At 37.6% G+C, this 23438-nt stretch overlaps 1 protein-coding gene and 1 long non-coding RNA gene across 2 annotated transcripts in view; one reads left to right on the forward strand and one right to left on the reverse strand.

Moving 5' to 3' along the window:
• The window catches only part of CNKSR2 (connector enhancer of kinase suppressor of Ras 2), a 163278-nt gene that overhangs the window by 134849 nt on the left and 4991 nt on the right, over positions 1-23438 (reverse strand). The window contains exons 2-4 of the mRNA XM_081859058.1: positions 14729-14892; positions 7095-7297; positions 2982-3069 (exon numbers count right to left, since the gene is read on the reverse strand). Coding sequence (XP_081715184.1) covers positions 2982-3069; positions 7095-7297; positions 14729-14892 — 455 coding nt within the window. The remainder of the gene's footprint in view (positions 1-2981; positions 3070-7094; positions 7298-14728; positions 14893-23438) is intronic.
• On the forward strand, positions 9096-21468 carry LOC309340397. The gene is made up of 3 exons (XR_014155969.1): positions 9096-9177; positions 12600-12648; positions 20940-21468. It is a non-coding gene; the product is annotated as an uncharacterized lncRNA (long non-coding RNA).

Genomic DNA, 23438 nt, shown 5'->3' on the forward strand with positions numbered 1-23438 from the left:
TACAGGAATCCAGGCAGAGGGCCTCCTCGGTAGTCACGCCCACCTTGTGGAATGCCTGCCTGTAATATGTCAAGGAAATAAACTATATGACTTTTAGAGTACATCTGAAGGCAGCCCTATATAGGGAAGGTTTTAATGTTTAATGTTTTCCTGTGTTTGATGTTTTAATTTGTTAGAAGTTACCCAGAATGGCTGGCAGCATATAAATATGAATTATTATTATCCTACGTATCTAGTTATTCCAGGACCTACCTACTTAGTTCCTCACTCCTTGTTTCTTGCTTGTCCCATGTGAATTCTACCACCGCCATAGTATTTGAAATGCAACAAACTTGTGAGAAACTGTACAGAAATGCATTACAGTAATTTTCATATATCTTTCTCGTAATGAAATGAGGTGAATATGCGGGAAATAACTGAAGGCACTCACACCTACACTAAACTTAAAGATGGAAGCCTATTGCATTACCTACATAAATGTCAGCTGAAATGTCTAGCAAGTAGGTGAAGATGCCCACACAGCTGTCTCCCAGGGCAATATTCTTTCCCTGTTGAAGTATGAGAAGGCACTAATAAGCATTAAGACAAATAAATGTGATCTTTAAACCACAGGAAAAGCTACTGGAAGCCTCTCTCTTTTCTACAAATGGAATTTTAAAAAATTAAACTTTTAACTTATGAAAAGACCTTGACTATACATATAATTTATTATATAACTTGTGAAAAGGCTCTTGTTGCCAGGGAGATAGACTTAGGACAACCAGTGTTGCCAGGGAGATAGACTTAGGACAACCAGTTCTATGCACAATGCTTATAGCAATGTGGAAACCAATCAGATTTTTGTACATGCTGCTTTTCAAATATATATATAGAAACAGAAAACACAAAGCCCTTTTCCTCCACCTAAAGCAGGATGAGCAAGGGGCTTGTGGGAGCAATACGAATAAAAATAACATTTTACCACTCTGCTGTTCTGAAACCCCTAATCAACAAAAAGTAGATGAGGCTTTCAACACCTATCTGCAAGAGTGTGGAATCAACATGGGCTTTGTGATTAGATTCCAAAAGGAAGCCTTGGAAGCATTTGGATGTGAAGAAAAAACCTAATGTAGAAATCTCTCTCCCTCCCTCCCTGCATACATCTCCCTGCATACATCTTAAGGTATGTTAGGAAGCTGCAGCACTACTTTATCAGGTGAACACGTCAAGAAGAGACAAACCATGCTTTCCTAAGTACCCATATTAAGTACCAGCCTGAATGGAATGTTTCACTGACATTTTTACATAGAAAGATTTCTGTTATGGGAATTATATCAAATGTGTTGAAGAAATTATGTGCAGACATCAGTAGGAACTTTCATGTGTGGGTATTATTATTATTATTGCTATCTTGCCAAAATGGCTTCTATATATATGTATAATATGAATTGTAGGGAAAGACTTATAAAATGTATTTAACTAACAATAATTTATTGAACTTATTTATATAGGACTATAATTGAAATAAGTATGGCAGCTCTAAAACCTTAATACATTTTGTCAAAATGCAACTATAAAGTAAATGTGTCCAAGAAGCCCCAAACCACCATATTTCTCAAGCACAGTGAACAAGTAATAATTAAACCGAGAGATCCATGCAGCAGACCCAATACATTTTATACATGCCTTCAAACATAAGAATGAATATAAGAACAATTGCATAATCCCTGCCATTATTTAATTTTATATAATCTCCATGCAGTCAAAGTGATCTTCTAAAAGTAGTCCTTCAGATAAATTCTGTCATAAATCTCAAATGCTATGAACTAAAAACAGGTATGTGATACCTTCAATATTAACTATAAATTTTGATGATAGTCCCCAGTATGATAGTCCCCAGTTAGCACCACAACACTTCTAAATGTAAACAATAAAACATGGGTATTTAATTTAAATTGTATAATGAAAAATACACAAAATTTACAAGACAATTATTGGTATTATCCTATGCAATGGAAATCTGCCTGCACAATGGGACTTCCAGTTTCCTTCTCCCACCCCTGGCATGCCCCCAAAATCTGCTTCAGAATGTCCCCCAACCTTCCAGAGCAGATTGTGTGCAGGAATGTGCAGGGGGCTGCAACAGGGGGATGAACAAGAACGCTAGCTGCATAAGAAAGAACTACTTGCACTAACTGAATCTCACCCTCTGTCCAACCACAGCCTGTCCAGGCTGTTTGTATTATAATAAATGCATGTTCAGTTAAATCAACATTACTTGTAGGTAACTTATCTCAAATAAGTAGGGGCCAACTTTGCACGTGCAGAAGCAATCTTTCAAACATGCCAAAGGGGCATGAGTAAAAATGAGACACTGACTAAAGTATAATAAAATACAGATGGGAGACAGCTATGATCATTATGGCTGATTTTTCTCGACTTTGGTCCCACTCACTTGTAAACTAATATGTTCATATGTTAGTGTTAAACTGCCTGGTGATACTGTTCCTTCTTTATATTCTTTAATAAATAGATCAACAGTGAATATTAATTCCTTCCACTCCAGAAAAGTCAAATGTGCAAATTAATAAATTGCCTTGTTATACTGTTATAGGTGAATAGCCATAAAAACAGGATACTGTTCTATATTGGGGAGGGGGATTAGATTTTTATTTAATAAATGTATATCCTGCCTTCTAAATAATTTCTCACAAAGTGGTAAATGAAACATCTCTAAGATACTGGAAATGAATTACTTAATATTAAGTAAGAATTCCAAAGAATACAAAATTTCCTGACACATTCTTCCTCTCCTCTCCCTACAAGGAAATGAACATAAAATGAAGTATTCTAAAATTACCAGGCAGGAATTGGCACTGTAGATATCTTAATTATTAAGCAAATAAAAATGGTTTGACTGTAGAGGAAACCTCTGTTTACAATATTACACAGAATGCTTCTTTTAAAATAAAATTAAACAAGATATGAAGGTGACCTCATACCTGCTGTACAATAGTTGTTAATTCAAGACAGAGCTGTATGACATTGTTCCTTGTTACAGAATAATCTGTCACAGCAGCAAAAGGTGATCTGAAAAAATGAAAAAGTTTAATAAAATGAAATCATGGTTTCTCTTTAAGTACTAAGTATACACAGATGACTTCAACAATAGCATTTATGAAAAACAAATATGCTACAGTTATATAAAACACACCAGGCATAGGGAAACTCAGCCCTCCAAATGTTTTGAGACTACAATTCCCATCATCCCTGACCACTGGTCCTGTTAGCTAGGGTTGATGGGAGTTGTAGTCCCAAAACATCTGAAGGGCCGAGTTTCCCTATGCCTATAATACACTGCTTTGAAAGCAGTTACAGTACAAGATCATTACATGTAGCCATTGCTGAAACTTATTCCTGTGAAGTGTTTTATATTCATAGGTTTCTATGACATTTTGAATTGTCAGAACGTAATAAGGGTATTAACATCCTATGGCTTTTGAAGTTTTCCAAATGGATAAAAATGGCTATCTACAATATTTGTGTATTTTGGATAACATTGAAAGAGAAAAAATATCTTCTACCCTGTAGCTGCAACTAAATTTGAAGGGAGAAGATTAACCATACCCTCCAACCACTAGGCAAAACCGGTTAATAACCAGAAAAGAAGAAACACATTGGTCCCCAAAAAGAACAAAAGACAACATTTGTGCAGATGCAAATTTCTCTCATGCTATTCTTTGCTACTCTAATACAACATTATTTACATCCCAAGGCAGGAATGTTGCATCATTTATTGAACTGATTTAGGCTGCACTATGAAACACAGCACTATGATTGACCTTAAATGAAAGAAATGTTTTTTTCTTCATATAAAGGGACATTGGAAATTTTAATTACACAACTTCTACTAAGAGTGAATCTTTCTGCTTGTGATTCTTGAACCTGAGGGACTCATTTGTTATTTTTTACTTTTACTACCCATATAAAAATCAGATGTGTACATGTGATAACCCTATCCCTCCCCCTCTGTAGTGCCCCTTTTGATTAAGTTTACAGACATTGACTTCTCAAGGCCACCCAGCAAACTTTGTGACTGAGTAGAGATTTTCCTTTAGATTTGTCAGCCCAAGTGCATTCTACACCTGTAACTGGAACCTGCTGCATACTAATGCAGTGCCCAATGTTCCTCTTCACTGTTGCACTGTATGCCCACCTCTGTGGTGCCCCATTCCATTATCCTACGTTTCTTCCCCCACCCCCAAACTATCATAGAGCATTTCAAGGTCACTCAGCACATTCATTGGCTTGTTCTGGGGGGGGGGTGTTCAAAAGCTTTTTTGTACTTCTGCAAAACCTCTTTTGAAAACAGAGAAGAGAGAAAATGAACATGAACATTTTAGCATGGGCACAATATTAACCACAACACATGCCAGAAACGTAGCACATTTCCCAGCCATCATCAGTTATGTCTCCTTCTGGATTTTTCTACAGCACTAACGACAATTCTACCCCATTCTGACTTGTAACTTCCATTCAAAGCACTTTAATCTTCACCATTATCTATATTATAAACTACCACAGTTGTTTGCCTTTTGAGCTTTTTAGCATGCTCTACTAGAATAAGGGAAAATGGGAAAAAAGATTTATCTCAGACAATCAGGTAAACAGTGTTTGGTTCTGGGGCTCTCATGAGTACTTTTCTATAAAATGACACAGCAGAGGATAGCTACAAAAAGAATCATGTGGAGTGAAATTCTAAGCCAGATTATTTTAAACCCTTTCATACATGACTTCCAAACTATAAAGAATTGTATATTAAGCTTGCTCAAGACATTCTATCCCAATGATATTTTTTAAAAGACATTTCTTTGAGAAGTTCCTGGTCCTATTCTTCAGGTTACGTGGTTCTCTTCTCACCCTTTAAATTTGTTTCACATGGAAATATGAAGCATTTGTAAAAATATTCTCCTGCCATCTCCCCTCACTTGTATTCAACACTAAAAGCATGGAAAGATGGAAAAAATAACAGAAATCTCAGAGGAAACCAGTGAGTTGAAGGAAGGGCGAGGTGTAATGCTGCTGCCAAATGGAGCAGATTTAAATACTGCACTGAAATGGCTGTTTCAACAGGTGGACCAGGAAAGAGTGAAGTGGTCCTAAAGAAAGCAAGTAAAAAAAAGAGAGAACCTTATAAATATTCATCTCATTCTTAACATACTCCACAGCGCATTAGCTTTGGAGGCTTTAGGGTTTTAGATTGGGGGAAGCATGAAGACAAAAATGAGACCACTGAAGCCAATTATGCAAAAAGAAAGCAGTATTACTTGGCATGAGAAGGAGGAAAGAACAGGATATATAAGAACAGTTAGCAACCACAGCTTCTAAAACAACTTTCTTCCACAATAGTAGGTACACAAGATGGATAACGTTACTGTCCATGGTAAATCACTTTCATTTTTGCCCTTTGGTATCTTGTTAAAATGTTGTTATTTTGAGTTTCTTGCATTGTCGTATTTTAAGATTCACACACATGATTAGTAAGGTACCATGCAGTGCACAACCTACTATTCCAAACACTGCAGCTGCTAAACTACAGTATTGGGCTTCTGATAACATATTGTAGATCAAATATCCTATTATCTTCTGAAAAACTGCAGAGTATTGAAGAGCAAATTGATAAAGCATATAGCTGTATATATCCTTTAACAATGGGATAGCAAGCTTGGGCAACACTCTGTTACATGTGTGTCCCTACAGTGGCAAAATGTTGTTAGGTATGGGATAAAGACAGGTCACCACTAACCAAAATGATTAATCAGCACCACTAATATGCAGTATAAAGTTACTGAGTCTTCAAGAAAAGCAATGGAGAAGATTGAGACTTCATTTGGAAGTTCATCTCTTGAGAGATAAAGAAAGACACAGAGGTGCAGGTCTTTCTAATAGTAGGCCTAATGGTAAGCAGAAGCACACACAATAAACAGGAATGTAATTCACTTCCAAATTCATCTACTCTTTCCTTGAAGACTTCCCCACTAAATACTGAGGCCATATTTAAATGAAAGAATGAGCAGGCAGAGTAATCCATGCCTGGATCACATCCATATGGGATTTTTATAACATGTTGTAAACAGGATATTGACTGGAGTTGGGTGCTTGGAGCATATTACCCCAATCATATCATTATCTTAGCTCTCAATTGGTTTCAGGGGATAATTCAAACTGGCAATATTTACATCTTTAATACTCTAAGCCAAATAAATATGAAGACCCACCTTTGAATATTTGTTTCTTTTCCCATTTTTACATTTAATAGCTACCATGGTTATGTGGTTCAGAATTTCACTCCACAGAACACAAACAATGGTACCAATGAAGCTTTTCTTTCTGGGCTAATAGTAGATCAGGATCATGGCAAGGGAAGAAAGGGTTAACCCATGCATTCTGGTCCTAATGGAAATAAAATAGCATTGATTGCATGTAACAAATTTGCCTTCATACCTACTTAGCCCTTCATATGAGCCCTACCTGCACTGCCAGTTCTTCCTTGGAAGAACATCTAGGTGTGTCTTGGAATGCAGCAGGTAGCTATAAGCCTTGTGTGCTGAAGTTCCATATTTTAGGCAGTTGGCCCAAAAGGCTATCATTCCTTTGCATTTGGGGGTTTTCTGGATGGCCTATCTCTGTAGCTTTAATATTTTTATTTGATTTGGGGGAATGTGGTTTTTCAAACTGAAAAATAAGATACACATTTCAGTGAAATAAAAATACATATGTTTCAATGAAACAAATAATAAGAAACAAAGTACCAAGAGCTGTCATTATTTTGCTCCTTCCTAATGGGTGAAGACATATATTCCAAATATGGCAGAAGTTGTTTCAACATACTTTCTTTGCATTCTGAGGATTTGTCTTCAGGAGAGAAAACTTGTGTTCAGACAGTTTCTACCACACTTGCAGATCTAGACCGAATGTTGTGATAGTCCCTCTTTTTTTAAAAGCAGGTAACTACAACTAGCAGGTATAACTTTATAATATAGTGTTCTAACAAACAGCATATGTAGGTGAATGTGCATGACTAAAATGGTCATCCATGAAAGTCCTGAAATTACCTGTCTAGCCAAGCCAGGAGACTTTTTGCTGCTCCAATCAGATCTACCACTGAGGTAAGGAAATCATTTGGTAATTTTCTGCTGGTTCTGCCATCATAGTGACCACTTCTCCTTCTTCCCGCGATAAAGTTCTGAAGGTTTTTGGCAGACGCATTTAGCTTGTGAGAAAGTGTCTTTAGGTTTTCAGTTTCCAGTCCATAGTTCTGCATTTAAAAGAAATTGGGAAAACAGTTAGTTCTTCATCTTTATAGAAAGCACTCAAAAAAACCAAGGATGGTTAAAATCTAAGCATACATCGCAAACTGCTTTAAAAAGTCCTTGCATGCTTTGTTTCCAAAAAAATATTGACACAGACTTGGGCAAAAGTCTATGTAATCTTTATCTAGGGAAACAAACAAGTGTACTTTTCTGATATCCTGTAAAGCAATTTTAAGCCTTTAATCAATTTAACCTCTCTATAGACCCACTTTCATCTGTGTGACATAAGAAATGATCTGCTCTGTCAATACAGGAAACTGAATCTTGAATCTCATGTAAACTAAACTATATCTATTAAATGCAGAAGAGGTGGCCCTCCTCTTGCCAGGGGCTAACATTTTTTAAGTCCTCCAAGCCTGAAGCCAAAAGCCACATCTTTACAGCAACAAGTATGGCCATACTCATTTATAACCAACATATTCATATTGTATAACCATGTGGGCTGCAGATGATGCAGTACTGTCTTAACTCTTGCCTTCCTTTGAGTAGTTTTTTATCAATGTGTGGATATTTCTAGGAAAAGCTTCCAATATGCTGTGAAGCTTATCCTTAAAATGTACTTCGTTCAGAAAACTAACTTTTTAAAATTTTTGCTATTGTTACATAATACCTACCTACACTAAATCATCTTAATCCAGATGCAGCTATGGCTTGCACGGTGCACATGTGAACTAGCTCATTTGTTTGAATAGATGGTTTGACTAAATGGAGCACAATCCAAAGTAGACACTCCTCAGATGTGTGGAACAACCCTTACAAACAATAATTTTCATGGGTGGCATTCAATTAAGTTTCACTCACAGCTGATCCATTGAAATTTATGAAAATGACTAAGTTAGATCCATTGATTTCAACAGGCCTACTCTGAGTAAGACTTAGTTAAATCCCACCTCACGTGTGTGTGCGGAGTTTTAAATTGTGGTTTTGTCTTATTTGATTTACTTTAAATATTTATTTGACAAATTACAATAAAGGTGGCATTTTAAGAAAGGAAGTTAATGCTTGCAACAAAATGCTGAGTTGGAAAACTGGTGCTCAACTGGGCTCTGAACCATTACCTCTTTTGCACAAGGACCCCGCCCCCGCATGTACACAGCTCATTTTTAAACTAAGGAAGGGGAAATAGGATTGCCAAATTATTTAAACATACACTATAAAAGGAACATATTTTTGTAAGTACAAATTTATTGGCTATAATATATGATAGCAATTATTATCCACCAAACTTGCTATTCGACTATAAGATCTCCGTCTAAGAAAATGAAAGTTAAGGATGCCAAAAAGTGGCAGAAGAAAAAAAAATTGTGTCTCTCTGGGACTAAGTCTTCATTATATGTGCTCACAATTTATTCCGATTAACCTGGCAAAAGGGAGTCTAGGCTATAGCTATTATGAACAAAAAACAGCCCTGCTGGATCAGTGGACCCATCTAGTCCAATGTCCACTTCTCACAGAGACCAAACATATGCTTCTGAGGAAACCCACAAGCAGGCTTTGAGCAAAACAACACCTTTCCCATCAGTAGGACTCTTAGCAGCTGGTATTCAGAAGTACAGTGGAGGTAAATAGTAGAGGTAAAACAAACTCATCAGGGCTAGGAACCATTTATTGCCTTATTAATCCCCAAAATAAACCTCGTGTCACTTCTGCCCCCACTACCCTGTGTTATTAGTTACAGTAACTTTAGGAGAAATAGAATGTTGGTAGATGCATGACAGTTGATGTGACAGTTGACAGTTAATGACGAGACGTTATGCTTTAGCTCTCGATTCCAAAACATTCCAAAATCTCCGCTCAGGCATAAGTATCATCAGTATCAAAATAGGTGCCTTTCTGGTGCTTCTTTAGCCAATACTAATCAATTTTCACAAATACAGACAGCTCAAAAGAATTATAACACCTCACATCTAGCAAGTTTTGGCGTGGGGAGGGGGGATGGCTATCTTTAGGCACATCCGGCCTAACAACTTAACAGAATGGTTGGGTTTCCTCCTTAAGCCTTTCACAGTCCTCAGTACCTGTGCAGGGACCCATAAATTAGTTTCAGGCACGGACAAAATTTTGCTGTGAAATGGGGACATGAGAAAAACAGTGGGGAAGACTCCTGCTGTTTCTTTCTCCAGACTTCAGCACAAGTGAAAGCTCAGATCAGGCAATATGTGTTGCTGAGCCTTGTTTTTGATTAAAAGCCTGAGAAACTTACCCTTGAGCAAGATGGCAAGTGGATGACTGATCATGTGAGAATTTTTTTTAAAAAATAAATCATTTAATGTGTCAACACGAATAGAAGTTATTAATATTGTAGTTGTTGTATAAGGGATTGTTATTATGACCAGAATGTAATGGAAATTAATAAGATTCTGTAATGCAGAAATGAAGCAAATAATCAAGCCATCAATTCTAGCACGTAGGGGGCCACCTTATCTAAATTATATAATTCAGTACTTGAACGATTGGTATTAATAATTGTATTATAAACTGGTAATGCTATAATGAGGCTACTATTGGATTGTAATTGAAAACTAATAAAAAATATTATTGGATTATGTGAGAAAAAATCAGAAGCCTTTAAATAATCCATAACAATAAAGTGTCTTCATCTTATCATTCCACTTTATGCCACATAATGTATTGTTATGCTAGGTCTCTTTACCCAGGAAACTATGCCTTTAAAATAGCAAATCAGCCCTCTGCCTGGTTCCCTGTAACCTCACATCTCACAGTGAGGGAACCACCAGAAGGCCCTCAGAGCTGGAACTCAGTGTCTAGGCAGAATGATGGGGGTGAAGACGCTCCTTCAGGTATACTGGGCCGAGGCCATTTAGGGCTTTAAAGGTCAGCACCAACACTTTGAATTGTGCTTAGAAATGTACTGGGAGCCAGGTCCATTAATTGGGAGTGAAATCATAACTATCTAATGGTTGCCAGGCCCATTAATTACCACAGTCAATTAAAATTCTCTCTGAATAAAAACAGTTTGAACTGTTTATATGCCACCTTTAATCCTATTACATACATACATAAATACATATATAATTTTCTTCGCATGCCACCTTTCCACAGTTCAAACCATGCTCAAGGCAGCTTACAAAATGAAAAGAACTAACTACAACATAGCAAAAGTTATCATAAGCAATAAATAAAACATTAAAAATCTGCAACCAATTTCAAAATAAAGCATAACATGATCTAAAATAAAGATTAAAAGAACAAACAGCAACAACCGCAACAAAAAACCCCCAAACACCCCAGTGATCTTGAGGCAGGTCACAATGGTTTAAAATACAAAAAGCAAAAAAAAAAAAAAAAAAGGGGGGGGGCCAAAGGTGAAATATAATTAAAATTGTAATCACCAATCCATCTGTTAAATATTATAAAGGACATGGCCATGTTTCCCCATGCATTACATTCACAACCAATTCAGAACCTGGGCAGTCTAAGTAGGCAGCAGCTGAATGGCAATAGACGGCTCCACAACTGGAGTGCTATTGCCAATGAAATAGACTCTCCTCCCCGTAGGATGGCTGGGCTTGTTGGAGAATGAGTCAAATCAAGCTCAATGCTGAAGTGGGGATGAGTTTGTTGTGTGTGAATGTGAGAGACAAAGACAGACAAAGAGAACGTATGCTATGGGGGGGGGGTTGTGTGAGAGAGACAGGGATAGGAGAGAACATAGTCTTATACTGAATTAGACCACTGTTCTATCTAGCTCAGTGTTTTCTATGTTGACTAGCAGCAGCTCTCCAGGGTTTGAGGCACGGGGCATTCCTAGCCCAACCTGGAGATGCCAGGGACTTTCTGCATGAAAGATAGATGCTCTACCACTGAGCTACAGCCGTTCCCCCTGGAGCATGTGCTGCATGTGTGGCATGTTTGAATGCATATCTGCTAGCAGTGCATGCCAGTGACAGTGGGTTCAGGGTAGACACACTCATTTTTGGCAGTGCTCACTTTCACTTTGGTCACTAACATGCAGCTCTCAGAGGGTTGGCGAACAGCAAATGCAGTCAAAAAAGGTTAGCCACCCCTGCCCTAGGCCTTTGTTGAATGCTTTTGCAGTCACATCATGCTGCTGAAGAAGCAAACTTTTCTCCACGAAAGTTCATGCCAGAATTTATACATAAGTAAGATTCCACAGTGCTCTTGGAATTTTGCTATAACAAATTAACATGGCCACTCTGAATTGGCACTTCTTATGTGGAAACTTTTCAAAGAGGCTTCTTAGAGGTTAGCAATGTGGCACTACTCCAGCTGTGTATGACAAATCTTTCTTTTAAGAAAAGACTATTGATCCTATTCCCTGATGCAGTTCCTTCCAAACCCTTTTTCTTATTGTCCAGACCACCAAGTGACTGGAAGACATTCTTTACTTATTTAGAAAAGGTATAACTGCACTCTTAGCTTGGGGCTTCAACGTAGAATGTAATAAAACTGTTATGTTCAGGATCCAAAACATGTCATGGCAATCAAGTCTAAGGTTCTTCAAGAAATCTCCTCACATATGCATATACTTATACATGTAATCTGAGGAAAAGCTAGAAACAGAAGCTTTAGTAGTATTACAATAGAAAAACCTGATGCAACTAAGGTTTGATTTCTCTCTTTCTCTCCTCTCACACTATTATAGTGTGGATGTATGCTTATGAAAATGTGACCAACAAACTTGAAATGTAAGCTCTTATGTAAGCAATTGCACATCATCTTTCACAAGTGCAAGAATCCAAACATATTCAGCTGTTGTACAAGTGGGCTAGGAAAACTAGTCATCACCTGCTGCTGCATCATTCATTTTTTAACCTATGATTTATATTCTGGTCTGCATTCTGCTAAGGATACATAGATTCACTGACTAAAATACTGACTAGAAACTGAAGGCTATGTTCCAAATCAGTAAGCAGGCATATTATTACTACTGTCACTTCTGGTTTTTTCTGTATTAAAAGCTCAAGCTGTGTACAATGTTGTTAGATCCTTAAACGTATGAATGCAGTTTCTATCCACAGTGTCTGTTCAAGGGAACAAATACATGTTCATGTTCACTTGTTGCTTTTAAAATAATTAAAACAGCAAGGTGATGATGTGGCTACTTTACTTAATTCTTTCCACAATCTATGGAATGGACTGCAATGCCAATTTATCCAACTTCTGTAGATCTCCTATAAAATTAATATTTTTTTTACTAAATTCTCAGGTAACTATGAAACTATCTATTGTTGAGATCAGAATAATTCTTTTACTTTCATGCAGGTATAACTTTGAGGCAAATGTGAAAAGGCCATGAGCAATGTGACATTTTGTAAGTATAATATGCATGTTGCTTTTACTAAAAGTACAAAGGATGAGAATAGATTTTTAAAGCACAATAGTTTTCATTATAAACATCTAAGAAGCAAAGCAACAGCAGGGAGTAGGACTCAGGAAGCCTAATATATAAAATCTACAGAAGCAATTAGCTGAGTGCTGCTGCTATTTCTGCTCTTATAACAGAAGGAGAAAAAGTTAAAAATCCAAGAGCTATGAAGCTAGGGTGTTATGAAAGCCAGATTTTTTTAAATATCCTAGTTTAACAGTGTCACTAACCCTAGTGTCACTAACCCCTAACCCTAACCCTCCACTGATTTGCAGGATATCTTCAGGAGGAGAAAAGGCTAAGTACTAAACCCTACACAAATATGGAGTGGGGACCCTAAGACAGTTGGATAGCACCTTGTACACTTTCTTCTGGCAACTCTTACAGCCAAGCTGGTGCCAAACACATTGCTCTGCTTTCCTTTGGACCACACCAGCAAGGCTGAATGGGGGGGGATCTGGTCACCGGGGAGGACACTTTGGTGCTGCTAATGCAGCAGTTTAACTTCACCCCCAGAAGGCACACTCCACTGTCTCTCAAGACAGATGAGTGCCAACAACAACAACCCAGCCTTTCAGGGCGGAAACATCCCAGAGTGGCCAGACTTTTGTTACTTTTTGCTCCATATTCCATAAAAAGGTAAAGGGACCCCTGACAATTAAGTCCAGTTGTGAACGACTCTGGGGTTGCGGCGCTCACCTTGCTTTAAAGGCTGAGGGAGCCGATATTTGTCCGCTTCTGCAGACAGAATTTCTGGGTCATGTGGCCAACATGACTAAGCCACTTCTGGCGAAACCAGAGCAGCGCACGGCAACACCGTTTACCTTCCCAACAGAGCGGTACCAATTTATCTACTTGAACTGTGTGCTTTTAAACTGCTAGGTTGGCAGGAGCCGGGACCGAACTATGGGAGCTCACTCTGTCGCAGGGATTCGAACCGCCGACCTTTCGATCGGCAAGCCCAAGTGGCACAGTGGTTTAACCCACAGCGCCACCCGCGTCCCGCTCCATATTCCATACTCCTCTCCTATTGTTTGCATAATTGTAACATAAACTCTTAAGTCCCTTGAATTTATTACCTACCAGTTAGACCTCAAATGCAACCAGGGCTGTCTTAAGCATATGCAGCACCAGGATGCAAAGATCTGCCCAGTACCCACCCCCCAGGTTGCCCAGAGTTGCCGACCTTTTTTAGGGGGGGGGAACCCCAAGGTTATTGATTTTTTTAAAGGAAAGTTTTCCCAAAGTTGTTGACCTTTGCTCAGGAAAAGAAAACAGGAAATGTAAGGAGCCCAGCACAACAAACCAGGCATTGGGCACCTTGTGGTGTAAGCAGCGTACACTGGGTGGGCCTCTCTATGGCCCTACACCAATCCCAGGTGCACAGGAGGGCAGAGCCACCCGGTTGCCTCAGAACCTCGCCCCCAAACTTGTGGCGCAGAGCCACCCACAGCAGAACAGCTCCCATAGCTTGTCTCTCCGCCGCCTCACCCCTTACCTCTCCCTTTTAATTTTAACTAGGTATTCAAATACATAATTTGTTTTTAACTGCAGGCTCAGTTCAAAAACATGTTCAAAAACATGTGAAGTAATTGATAGACTCTGGGTACTAGTAAAATGTTTTTTCTAAACATGATGTAATCATAAGCAGTCTTGAAAAGTCCCCAAAATAAACTCTATACAAAACCAATTTTCTCTTAAGGCAACTGCAGGTTCTAGTGCAACTCTTGAAAATGCAAAACACGTGCTCAGAGTTCTGTTAAACAGCACTGGCAATAACACCGAATTTTGAGAGATATCACAGATCAATTCTCATCATGCTGACTAGCCTCCTCAATTAAAATTCAGTTCTGTAATACTGTAAGAAATAGGCACATTGAAACTGATGTGATTAAAAGTGGAGGATTCTAGATTGATGTAGTAATTTAAAGAACATTTGTGGCATTTAAACTGCAAAAAAATAAAAAAAAATCCTGTCAAAAATTGTCTCTCTTGCCACCCAACAATCTATCACAAAGACATTTACCAATGCACAGAGCAAGTCAACTGCTTCTAAGATGAGTTCTTGATGACCAATTCGAGTAACCCCTAGATCCTCCAGTTCTTGATGAGTGATACGTAGCAACTGATCTCCACCAATCTTTTCTCTCTCAAAATTCTTGATATACTGCTGCAGACAATCATCGAGACCTAAAACAAAAACAAACAAAAAATGTGTGAAGGGAAGAAAGAATTATTTTTCTGTATAAATGAAATAAGGGGAAATCTATATTAGACTGAATAATTTAAGCAAAATGTTTCACAAACTGATCAACAGAGATTTGAACACTTAGATGAATATGGAGGGAAACAGAATCAAAATTCTTGTATAAAATTATTTAGCTTCGTTGAAGGAGTAGTCCACTAATTTGTTCTCACATATTAAAGCCACATATGGTACCTTTAAACCCTAGTTTCAAACTAACTTTCAGCAGTGCTAATACTGACTACAGTAGTAGAATTTATGCAGAAACAATAAGGAATGAAGAAAATGAAGGCTCAAACCCATTGCTCAGTCCCTGCTAAATATGGTTAAGAGGTCAGCAATGTTAAGTTTGTCTGCAGCTGGCCTATGTAGTTTTCTCATTCCTTGTACCATGCTCACTTTCGTCACAACATATCAGCTCAATTCATGCAGGTTTCATTGTCATTTCTCAATTCTGTTTTAAAGTCTTAATTCTTCAGCCAGAACACCATGCAAACACCAGTACCATACAAAGGCATGCATGACACTTGACTATACAAATAACAGCATAATTTTATGCATGTTCAGAACTTATTTTTACTTTTAAAATGATATAATTGTGGTTCAATGATAATACTACTTAGTATTATGTAAGTCTTTTAATGCTGGTCTTCAGGTGAACCTCACAAATATAGCTGAATTTACCACACAGTAACAAATGCTGTTATTCAACCTAAAGCTTGGGCCTCTGGGTACTAGAACTGCTGATTTGCTAAAAAAAGTAAGTGATTTGCACTTGAAGTAACTTGGTCTTCATGCTAAACAGCAAACTATTAAAACAGAACCCACAATATGAAAAAAGTTGGAATCTTTGGAATAAAAGTAAACTTTGATACAAATAACTACAAGAAAATAAAAGAATATAGTCTGAGCATTATATAATGAATGGCCATTTTGTAAAATATAATAAAGAAAAATTTGGCATGTTTTCTTCATATTTGATACCAGAAACCCTTCTGACATATTAAAGAAATCTCTCAAACAATGCTTTCAAATTTGAAAATATCCACTGAAAACAGAACACAGACTAGTTGACATAATCTTAAATGTTTGGTAGCATCCTTTGTCAAGAGGAATGGGATGATGCAAAATGTGATGGTTGCTTGCTTCAAAGAGCAAATGCCACATTAAAGGCAGAAGACCCTCTTCACACAGTGGTTATGTTCACACCAAGTGTATAGTTTGCCTTATCAAGAATGTGCTTCTATAGTTTTGTGGAGTAAGCAATCCAAATTCCAGTTCAACATTAATTAAACTATGTCAACTTTCCTCAACCTGGTGCCCTCCAGATGTTATAGGCCACAATTCCCATCAGCCACTGCCATCATGGCCTATGATCAGGCGTGACAGAAGTTGTGGTCCAAAACATCTGGAAGAGAAGACATGCTACAAATATAGAGCAGTATGCAGCAAATGCACAACTGGAGGATGTCCAAGTAACACAAATAACTACAAGACTATTCAAAAAGTGTTCAAATCCAGAGAAGTAGGAAACTGCCCAATGTTATTTTCCCATCCACCCCATAGAAAAAAATCCCTGCCAAACCAAATTTGCTGACATGAATCCATTATTAATTCCAACACCCTGTGAGTTTGTCACAGATTATCAGCATTAAAAGGGGAAATAAGCCTTCCTAATCCCAGTATGAGGATCAAAAAATCACAAATACATTTATCATACTTTTGGCCAATACTATCTGAACTTTCTTGGCTCTACATTGCCACATGAGATACACACACCTGAAACCAAGTGGACATGGTTAGTATGCAAGAACATTATACCAAGCAGGTCCGATTCCAGGCTTAAGAGGGCCTTTGACCCAGTGCCCCTACAGGCAAGCCAGCAAGGCCTTACTTGGCAGCCGGCTGCAATGCTGCCCTCATGAGTGGTGGTATTTCAGAGCCATCATTTAGATATCATCCAACTATCTGGAGTGCCCAACACAGCATCACTCCAGAGCATTATGGCTGGCACTACAACAGATGCTCCAGGGCACTGTTAGAAATTAAACAGGAGGGTTCATGGGAGCCCTGGAAAAGCAGGGCCCTGGGTAGTAATAATAATAATAATAATAATAATAATAATAATAATAATAATAATAATAATAATAATTTTATTTATACCCCACCCTCCCCAGCCAAGACTGGGCTCAGGGTGGCATCAGTAGTGGAACCTCCTAGATTCCCAGCCACTGCCCCAAGATTATGAGTTCTGATGCTGCACCTCATACAGGGCCTTAAAAAAATTTCCAGGGCCTTATTCATGCAGGGAATATTGTCTACCACTCAGCTATCATCAAGGTTGGTGGCCTAGAATCAAGTAGGTGGTATTTCCATATCAGCATCAGACCCCTCCTGGAAGAGTGTAATGTTGCCCCATATGATGAGATAACTATATCAGTGGTGAGAAAAGGCACACCACAAGCATTACACAAAGGCATTTCGCATAATAAGTGTACTGTGGTTACCAACAATGATATACAGCCTTAAGATGTCAGAGAGCTGTTGCACTTATATCCAGTTTATGGAATTCAGATTTGCATGTGTGCTGAATAAAGCATCTTAACTATATTTTTAGGTCAAAGACAAATTTCATTCATCAAAACATAATACTTGAGACATGCATTAAATCCTAAGACATCTGTTCTACAAGCAAGTGTTAAATGATTGCAAGTAAAATAATAGCTATCATTTTGAATAAGTTAGTGCCATAAATTAACAACATTTTATCACCCTTTTTTTTACTAAATATTAAAGCTCTTTTGATGCTCATGATTTAATTACTGCATTGAAGTCCTATTTCAACAACTGCAAAATGCAATCAGGTGGGACAGATTGTTCTTGATCTTATGTCAAAACTAGTGTGATTTTAATATAATAATTTGATGGTAATGTTACAATTACAATGCATCACTGGAATAGAAATTTATTTATTCCATGAAACAGTTGCTTTACGATAAGAGAGCTAAGTATCAATTATTTCTGAATGCAATAGGAAAATAAGGGTAAGGGTTTTGACCTAGCAACATATGCAATGACTTTATAACAGGACAAGCACTGTTCAGCAATTTCATGGTTGAACATAATAAGAGTCTCTGTTCACTTCCCCCCAGTAAGTTGTTTAACGATTTGGTCATTTCCAAGATACAGCTGTGCAAACAATATTTCATGTCTAGCTAGTCATCACTGTGTCTTAGTCCTTAGTCTACCTACCTCTCTCACACACTTCCTGGGCAGGGCGGTGATGAGAAAAATCAAGTTATACACATGTACCAGCAGATATAAATGTTGAAAATATTGTAAAGATCAAGTCATGTAATAATTTTATTACCTTTCAGAATCCTTGTACGAGTCAGCCATATTAGGCTATAGCATCTTAGGGGTTAGCCACTCGCTTTCAAAAATTAAATTCACTGAATAAGTATATGAGTGTCGTTTCTTTCAAAATCAAGAAGGCCTTTAGATCCCCCAAAAAGCATATGACCAAAAAAAAAGCATATGAACAAAAAAAAAGCATATGAACACACAATAATTGATTGATTGATTTTAAAAGAATTATATGGGGCATCTTAAATGATACATGTGGATCATATTTTGGAAGTGTTTTTAACATGGAAAGATTTAGTTCAAATGAAAATGTTCAATCGCCTAAGAAAAAATCATGTATATGAGCGAAGTTCCAATTTTAGTTCATACATAGGTACTAACCAGTAATTCAAAAACAGTGCCTGACGGTTTCCAAACATAGACCAAAATCTCCTCCTGGGAGCCATCATTCCAAATTGGGCACCAATATTGTCAGAAGCATCCAAATTGGTGCAGTTTGTAACTGTCAGACCAAACTGGATGATGTCACATGAAACACAGGAAAATATCTTCATTGGCATCCAAATCAGCATGGTTTGGAACAGTTTGTTCTGCCATCTTGATTCAAATGGGGTCCAACCATTTCTAAAAGTAAACCAAGTGCTGCTTCCTGATCTTAGTAACAGTCTTGCCAAATTGGGTGACAATATATTCAGAGGCATCCAAATCAGTGCTGTTTAGAATGGATCAGTCCACCATCTTGATTCAAAATGGTGCCTGTCCAAACATAGGCCAAAAACCCACTCATCGATCTTAGCAACCGTCAAGTCAAATAGGCCATGCTAACTCCAGAGGCATCAAAATTGGTGCAGTTTGGAACATTTCAGTCCACCATCTTAATTCATAATGGTACACAATGTCAATCAAACATAGACAAAAACTGGCTTCTCCACTTTGGGAACTGTCACACTAAGTTTGGCAACCATATCACAAAAGGCATTCAAATGCATGGAGAACAGACAGATGGGCAAAATATATAGCAGACATACAAAATTGCATGGAAATCTGGGAAAAAACCAATTAAGAACTATACAGGAAACTTACATAATTGTTGAAATTCCCAGAATCTCAAAGCGTTTGTATACAAAGCTAAGGATGCAATTCTATGCACACTCACTTGTGATTAAGACCCACTGAAGTAGTGGGAGTTACTTCTGATGACGTATAGAATTGAGGTATGATACTGACACATTCCAAATATCAGTCTAGCTTGGGAGGTGGAACACTTCTTATATATTCTTATATATAAGTATGTAGAAATAAAATTATTAATAGCATTAACATTTACTATTACTAAGCACTGGAAACATAGCAGTTAGCTTTTGCAGTATGACCAGCTTCATTAAGATTTGCAAGATTTTAATAATTGTTGGGGAAATTATATAAGGTAATCAATATATTAGTTTAAAATATTATTGTGCTTAACATTGTTTCCTCAAATAGTAAAAATAGTTAAATTGCAAAACAGCCCAAATGCATTGTGTCCTGTGTCATAGGGTTGTTTCGATAATCCAACATATCTTGTGAATAGTATGGTCAATACGCAGATACTTTAGGAAACTAACAGCCTTCCAAATATACTGACTCATGCCCATTCTTAGACATTTCAAGCAGCAGTTTTGTTTAGCCCTGGCTCCTTATGTATCTCAATTTGAAGCTGAGAATTTGGGCATGCCAAAAAAAAAAAAATGACATGGCAGTTATGTTTTCCTCATATTGGTTAACATTATCCAGGGGAACAAGCCCATACCCTGCCCCATGGCCTGCATTGGGTATTGATCATTGCAGGGTTGTTCTTAAGTGAGAGGCCAAAGGTTTTAGTCTCAGTCTATGAAGCTGATGTATTTATCTATACTTCTGCACTTTTCTATTCAATAGTATTATTTGCTGAACATCAATAAACATACATATATGACTTGTATACAATGTATCTGTAACAGTTGCCAGACCTGTTGCTGAGGAAAGGGAGTGCCGGATGAAACAACGAACACCATGTGAAATTTTATATTAAGTTTTGTAGAAAGGGTTAGAGATCTGCCTGTATACCAGATCACAGACCAGTCATGTGTGATGGTTTTACTAGTAAAACCAATAACTTCTGGAATTATTACTGTATTTTTATTATGCGTATTGTGCTAATGTTTGTTTGTTTATCCCCAAGTGTTTCTTCCAACCAACCCAGCTTAGTTTTGCATGTTAAACAATGGCCAAAAGAGTGGTCTTCTGCTGCTTATCAGTTTGTGCCAAATCTGTTGTTTGAAAACTTCACCTAACGTATGCTGACCATAGTTTTTAGGGCAGTATTTTTGTTCTTATATATTGTATACTAACAAGCATATACGTTAAGTAATATGTTACATAGTAATAGCAAACTATATAAGTAGCATTTAATATTGGTGTGTGTTAGAAGTTAGCTGACACACAAAGCAAATATATGAGTTTTAGGTCTATGCAAGCAACTAGATACAAAGCTAAGCAAATAATCATAACAGAAGCAGAAGCAGCTGAGTTCTTTATAACAAAACTGAAACCTGATTGGGGCTATTTGAAGCTTATAATAAATCTCATGTGTTTGTTTTATTTGTAGGCCCAATCAATGGACTAGGTTTATGGAAGACATAACAAGCAATAACCACACAGAAACACACAGAATATTACTGTGAGAAGACAACATATTTACGAATGATATTCCTGTTCTTTCTCAGCTCGACTGATAGTCATTGGAAGAACAAATTATCACTGCAAATGCCAAATCACACCTCTTTAAGTCTCTTCTCCACAGATCATTTTGTTGAGAGCCAACTGGCAGCAAGAGTCATGTTCTCTTTCCCCTATCCTCCAAGGTTCTATTAAGGAGGAAGGCCCCTTTCCTAAGGCCAATTTTCCAAGCCTGCCAGATCACTTCTTTCTGAGAGTCAAATGCCAAATGCCATTGCTCCTCTTCCCATTTTTTCTGCTCCAAACTACACAACCACAACAGAGACTACTATTTCAGCTAGCTCAAAGGTGGATTAATTCAGGTGAAGGACTGGATCAGTGGAAAGCTAGGAAAACCCAGTAAACCCAGATTGCTTTGGAACAATAACTACTATAAAGCAATGCAATAGCTGAATTGATCCTGGTTTTTTGTTACCTGAAAATTACAATTTGCTAATTGCAAGAACAGTTCAAATACACTTTTTCTATTAAGTATATCTAAAAATATGCTTTCTTAGTAATATGAAGAATATCACATGTGATCTATACTCATTTTACAGAAAATGAACACACACAAAAAATTAAACAAAAATCTAAATAATTCCTGACAATATGCATTTAATCATCACTTCCAAACAGAATGTATAATTAATCAGACTTTAGAAAATGATTTGAAGCTCTCTCAGTTACTCCATAACTACACTGATGAATGACATACACATAGCTCACATCTGTCAAGGGCATCATTTCCACTTACAATTATCATTATCCAAACTGTCCTCCCTATCATGGTAACTTCCACTCATGTTGTCATGTACCTTCAATATACATGTTTGATAGCTGTGTAGAACCACTTTGCAGTAATATACTGGCACTGAAGTAATTTCCACAACACAAGATATCAGCTGCAAAACTATTTCAGCAACAGGTGGTTTCTCTGGGAGACTATTAATACCTTACCCTCCTCCATAGCTCAATCAAATAATATTTCAAGGTTGGGTATCAGAAGTTTCAAATCTCTTGTATCACAAAACAGCATAGTAATAAGCACATCTATTCCAATAATTTAATCCTAAAATCAAAAATAGGAAAGATTGGGGGGAGGGACAAGTATCAGTGCTCTTGCTAGATTTATGATGGCACAATACTTTAAATTTATGAAAGTTACTCCCCAGCCATTCATATGTAGGAAATAAGCATCACACCTATGTTAATTATAAATTACAAAGTGTTATAAAATAGTCTGGAGTCATTCATCCATGTTTTCTTATTGCTTCAGGCCAAATGTTGACATTTCCATCATTACATTCCCTACTGTCATGTTCTTCATGCATTCAATATTGAAGAACAAGAGAGCAAGACATTAAATACCTGGCTTGATTTATTTATTAAGATACATAATAAGGTCAGCCCTTACAAACAAAGGCAGGCTCTTTTAAAGATTCTGATAGTCCAGGGACAAAATGTTCATTTGAGCCCTTCTGTACCTCACTGCACCATGGGTCAATGTAATTTCACCCCTCAATTTGGGTGAGGGATTAAATATGCATATAATCCCACCCAAAAAAGTCTATATTTGATATCAGAAGCAATATGTTAAGATGCTATGCTTCTCAAATTCAAAGACAATATTTATGACAGATTCAGTTGCAATGCATGCCAGGGCGTATCCAAAAAAATTATTGAAACCCAATTCAATAAATTTATTGGGGTCCACTGTAATCTGTACACACAGCTTGCACTGATACATGCATTGGAATTTGTGAAAATAGTGTGTGCTGCTACAACATACCTGTACATTGTGTGCATACTTTGTTACTCTGAGCCACATTCCATCACATTTAGAAGCCTACATAGAATGGCAGAAAATAATCAAAACTGGAAATTTTACAGCACTATTACAGAAGAGTGTTATATGCAAGCTTCACACAGGAGACAAAACTTTCTTTGGAGTGAGGGATGCAGCTGCTATTGCATTTGTGGAACAGACTTCCACTTCCTCTCTTCCTGCAGCCACCCACACACCCTCAGAATCAGCTCCAGAAGGTTAGGAGACCCTCCATATTTTCAGGACATGAAGGAAGAAGAAGAAATTCTGCTGCATGAACAGAACCTGCTTACTCAGAGTTGCAGGCAACTCATAGATAAGGGAGCACACTTCCTCCTTCTCATCAATTCAATTTAGAAATAATAAATGAGGTTCTTCTCGGTACGAGAGGGGCTGCAGGACTTAGTGCAAGATCCTCCATGCTGCAACCTGGAAGCCTTGAATAGCTTGAAAGGAAGCTCCCTGGATCTGCAGTCCTTTCTCAAAACACTGCACCACAGCCCAAACAGTCCCCATTGTCATTAAAGGCCTGCAGTATATTCCAGAAATGTCACAGCAGAA

Source organism: Podarcis erhardii (assembly GCF_964252035.2).
Source record: "Podarcis erhardii genome assembly, chromosome: 4".
Classification (NCBI taxonomy): domain Eukaryota; kingdom Metazoa; phylum Chordata; class Lepidosauria; order Squamata; family Lacertidae; genus Podarcis; species Podarcis erhardii.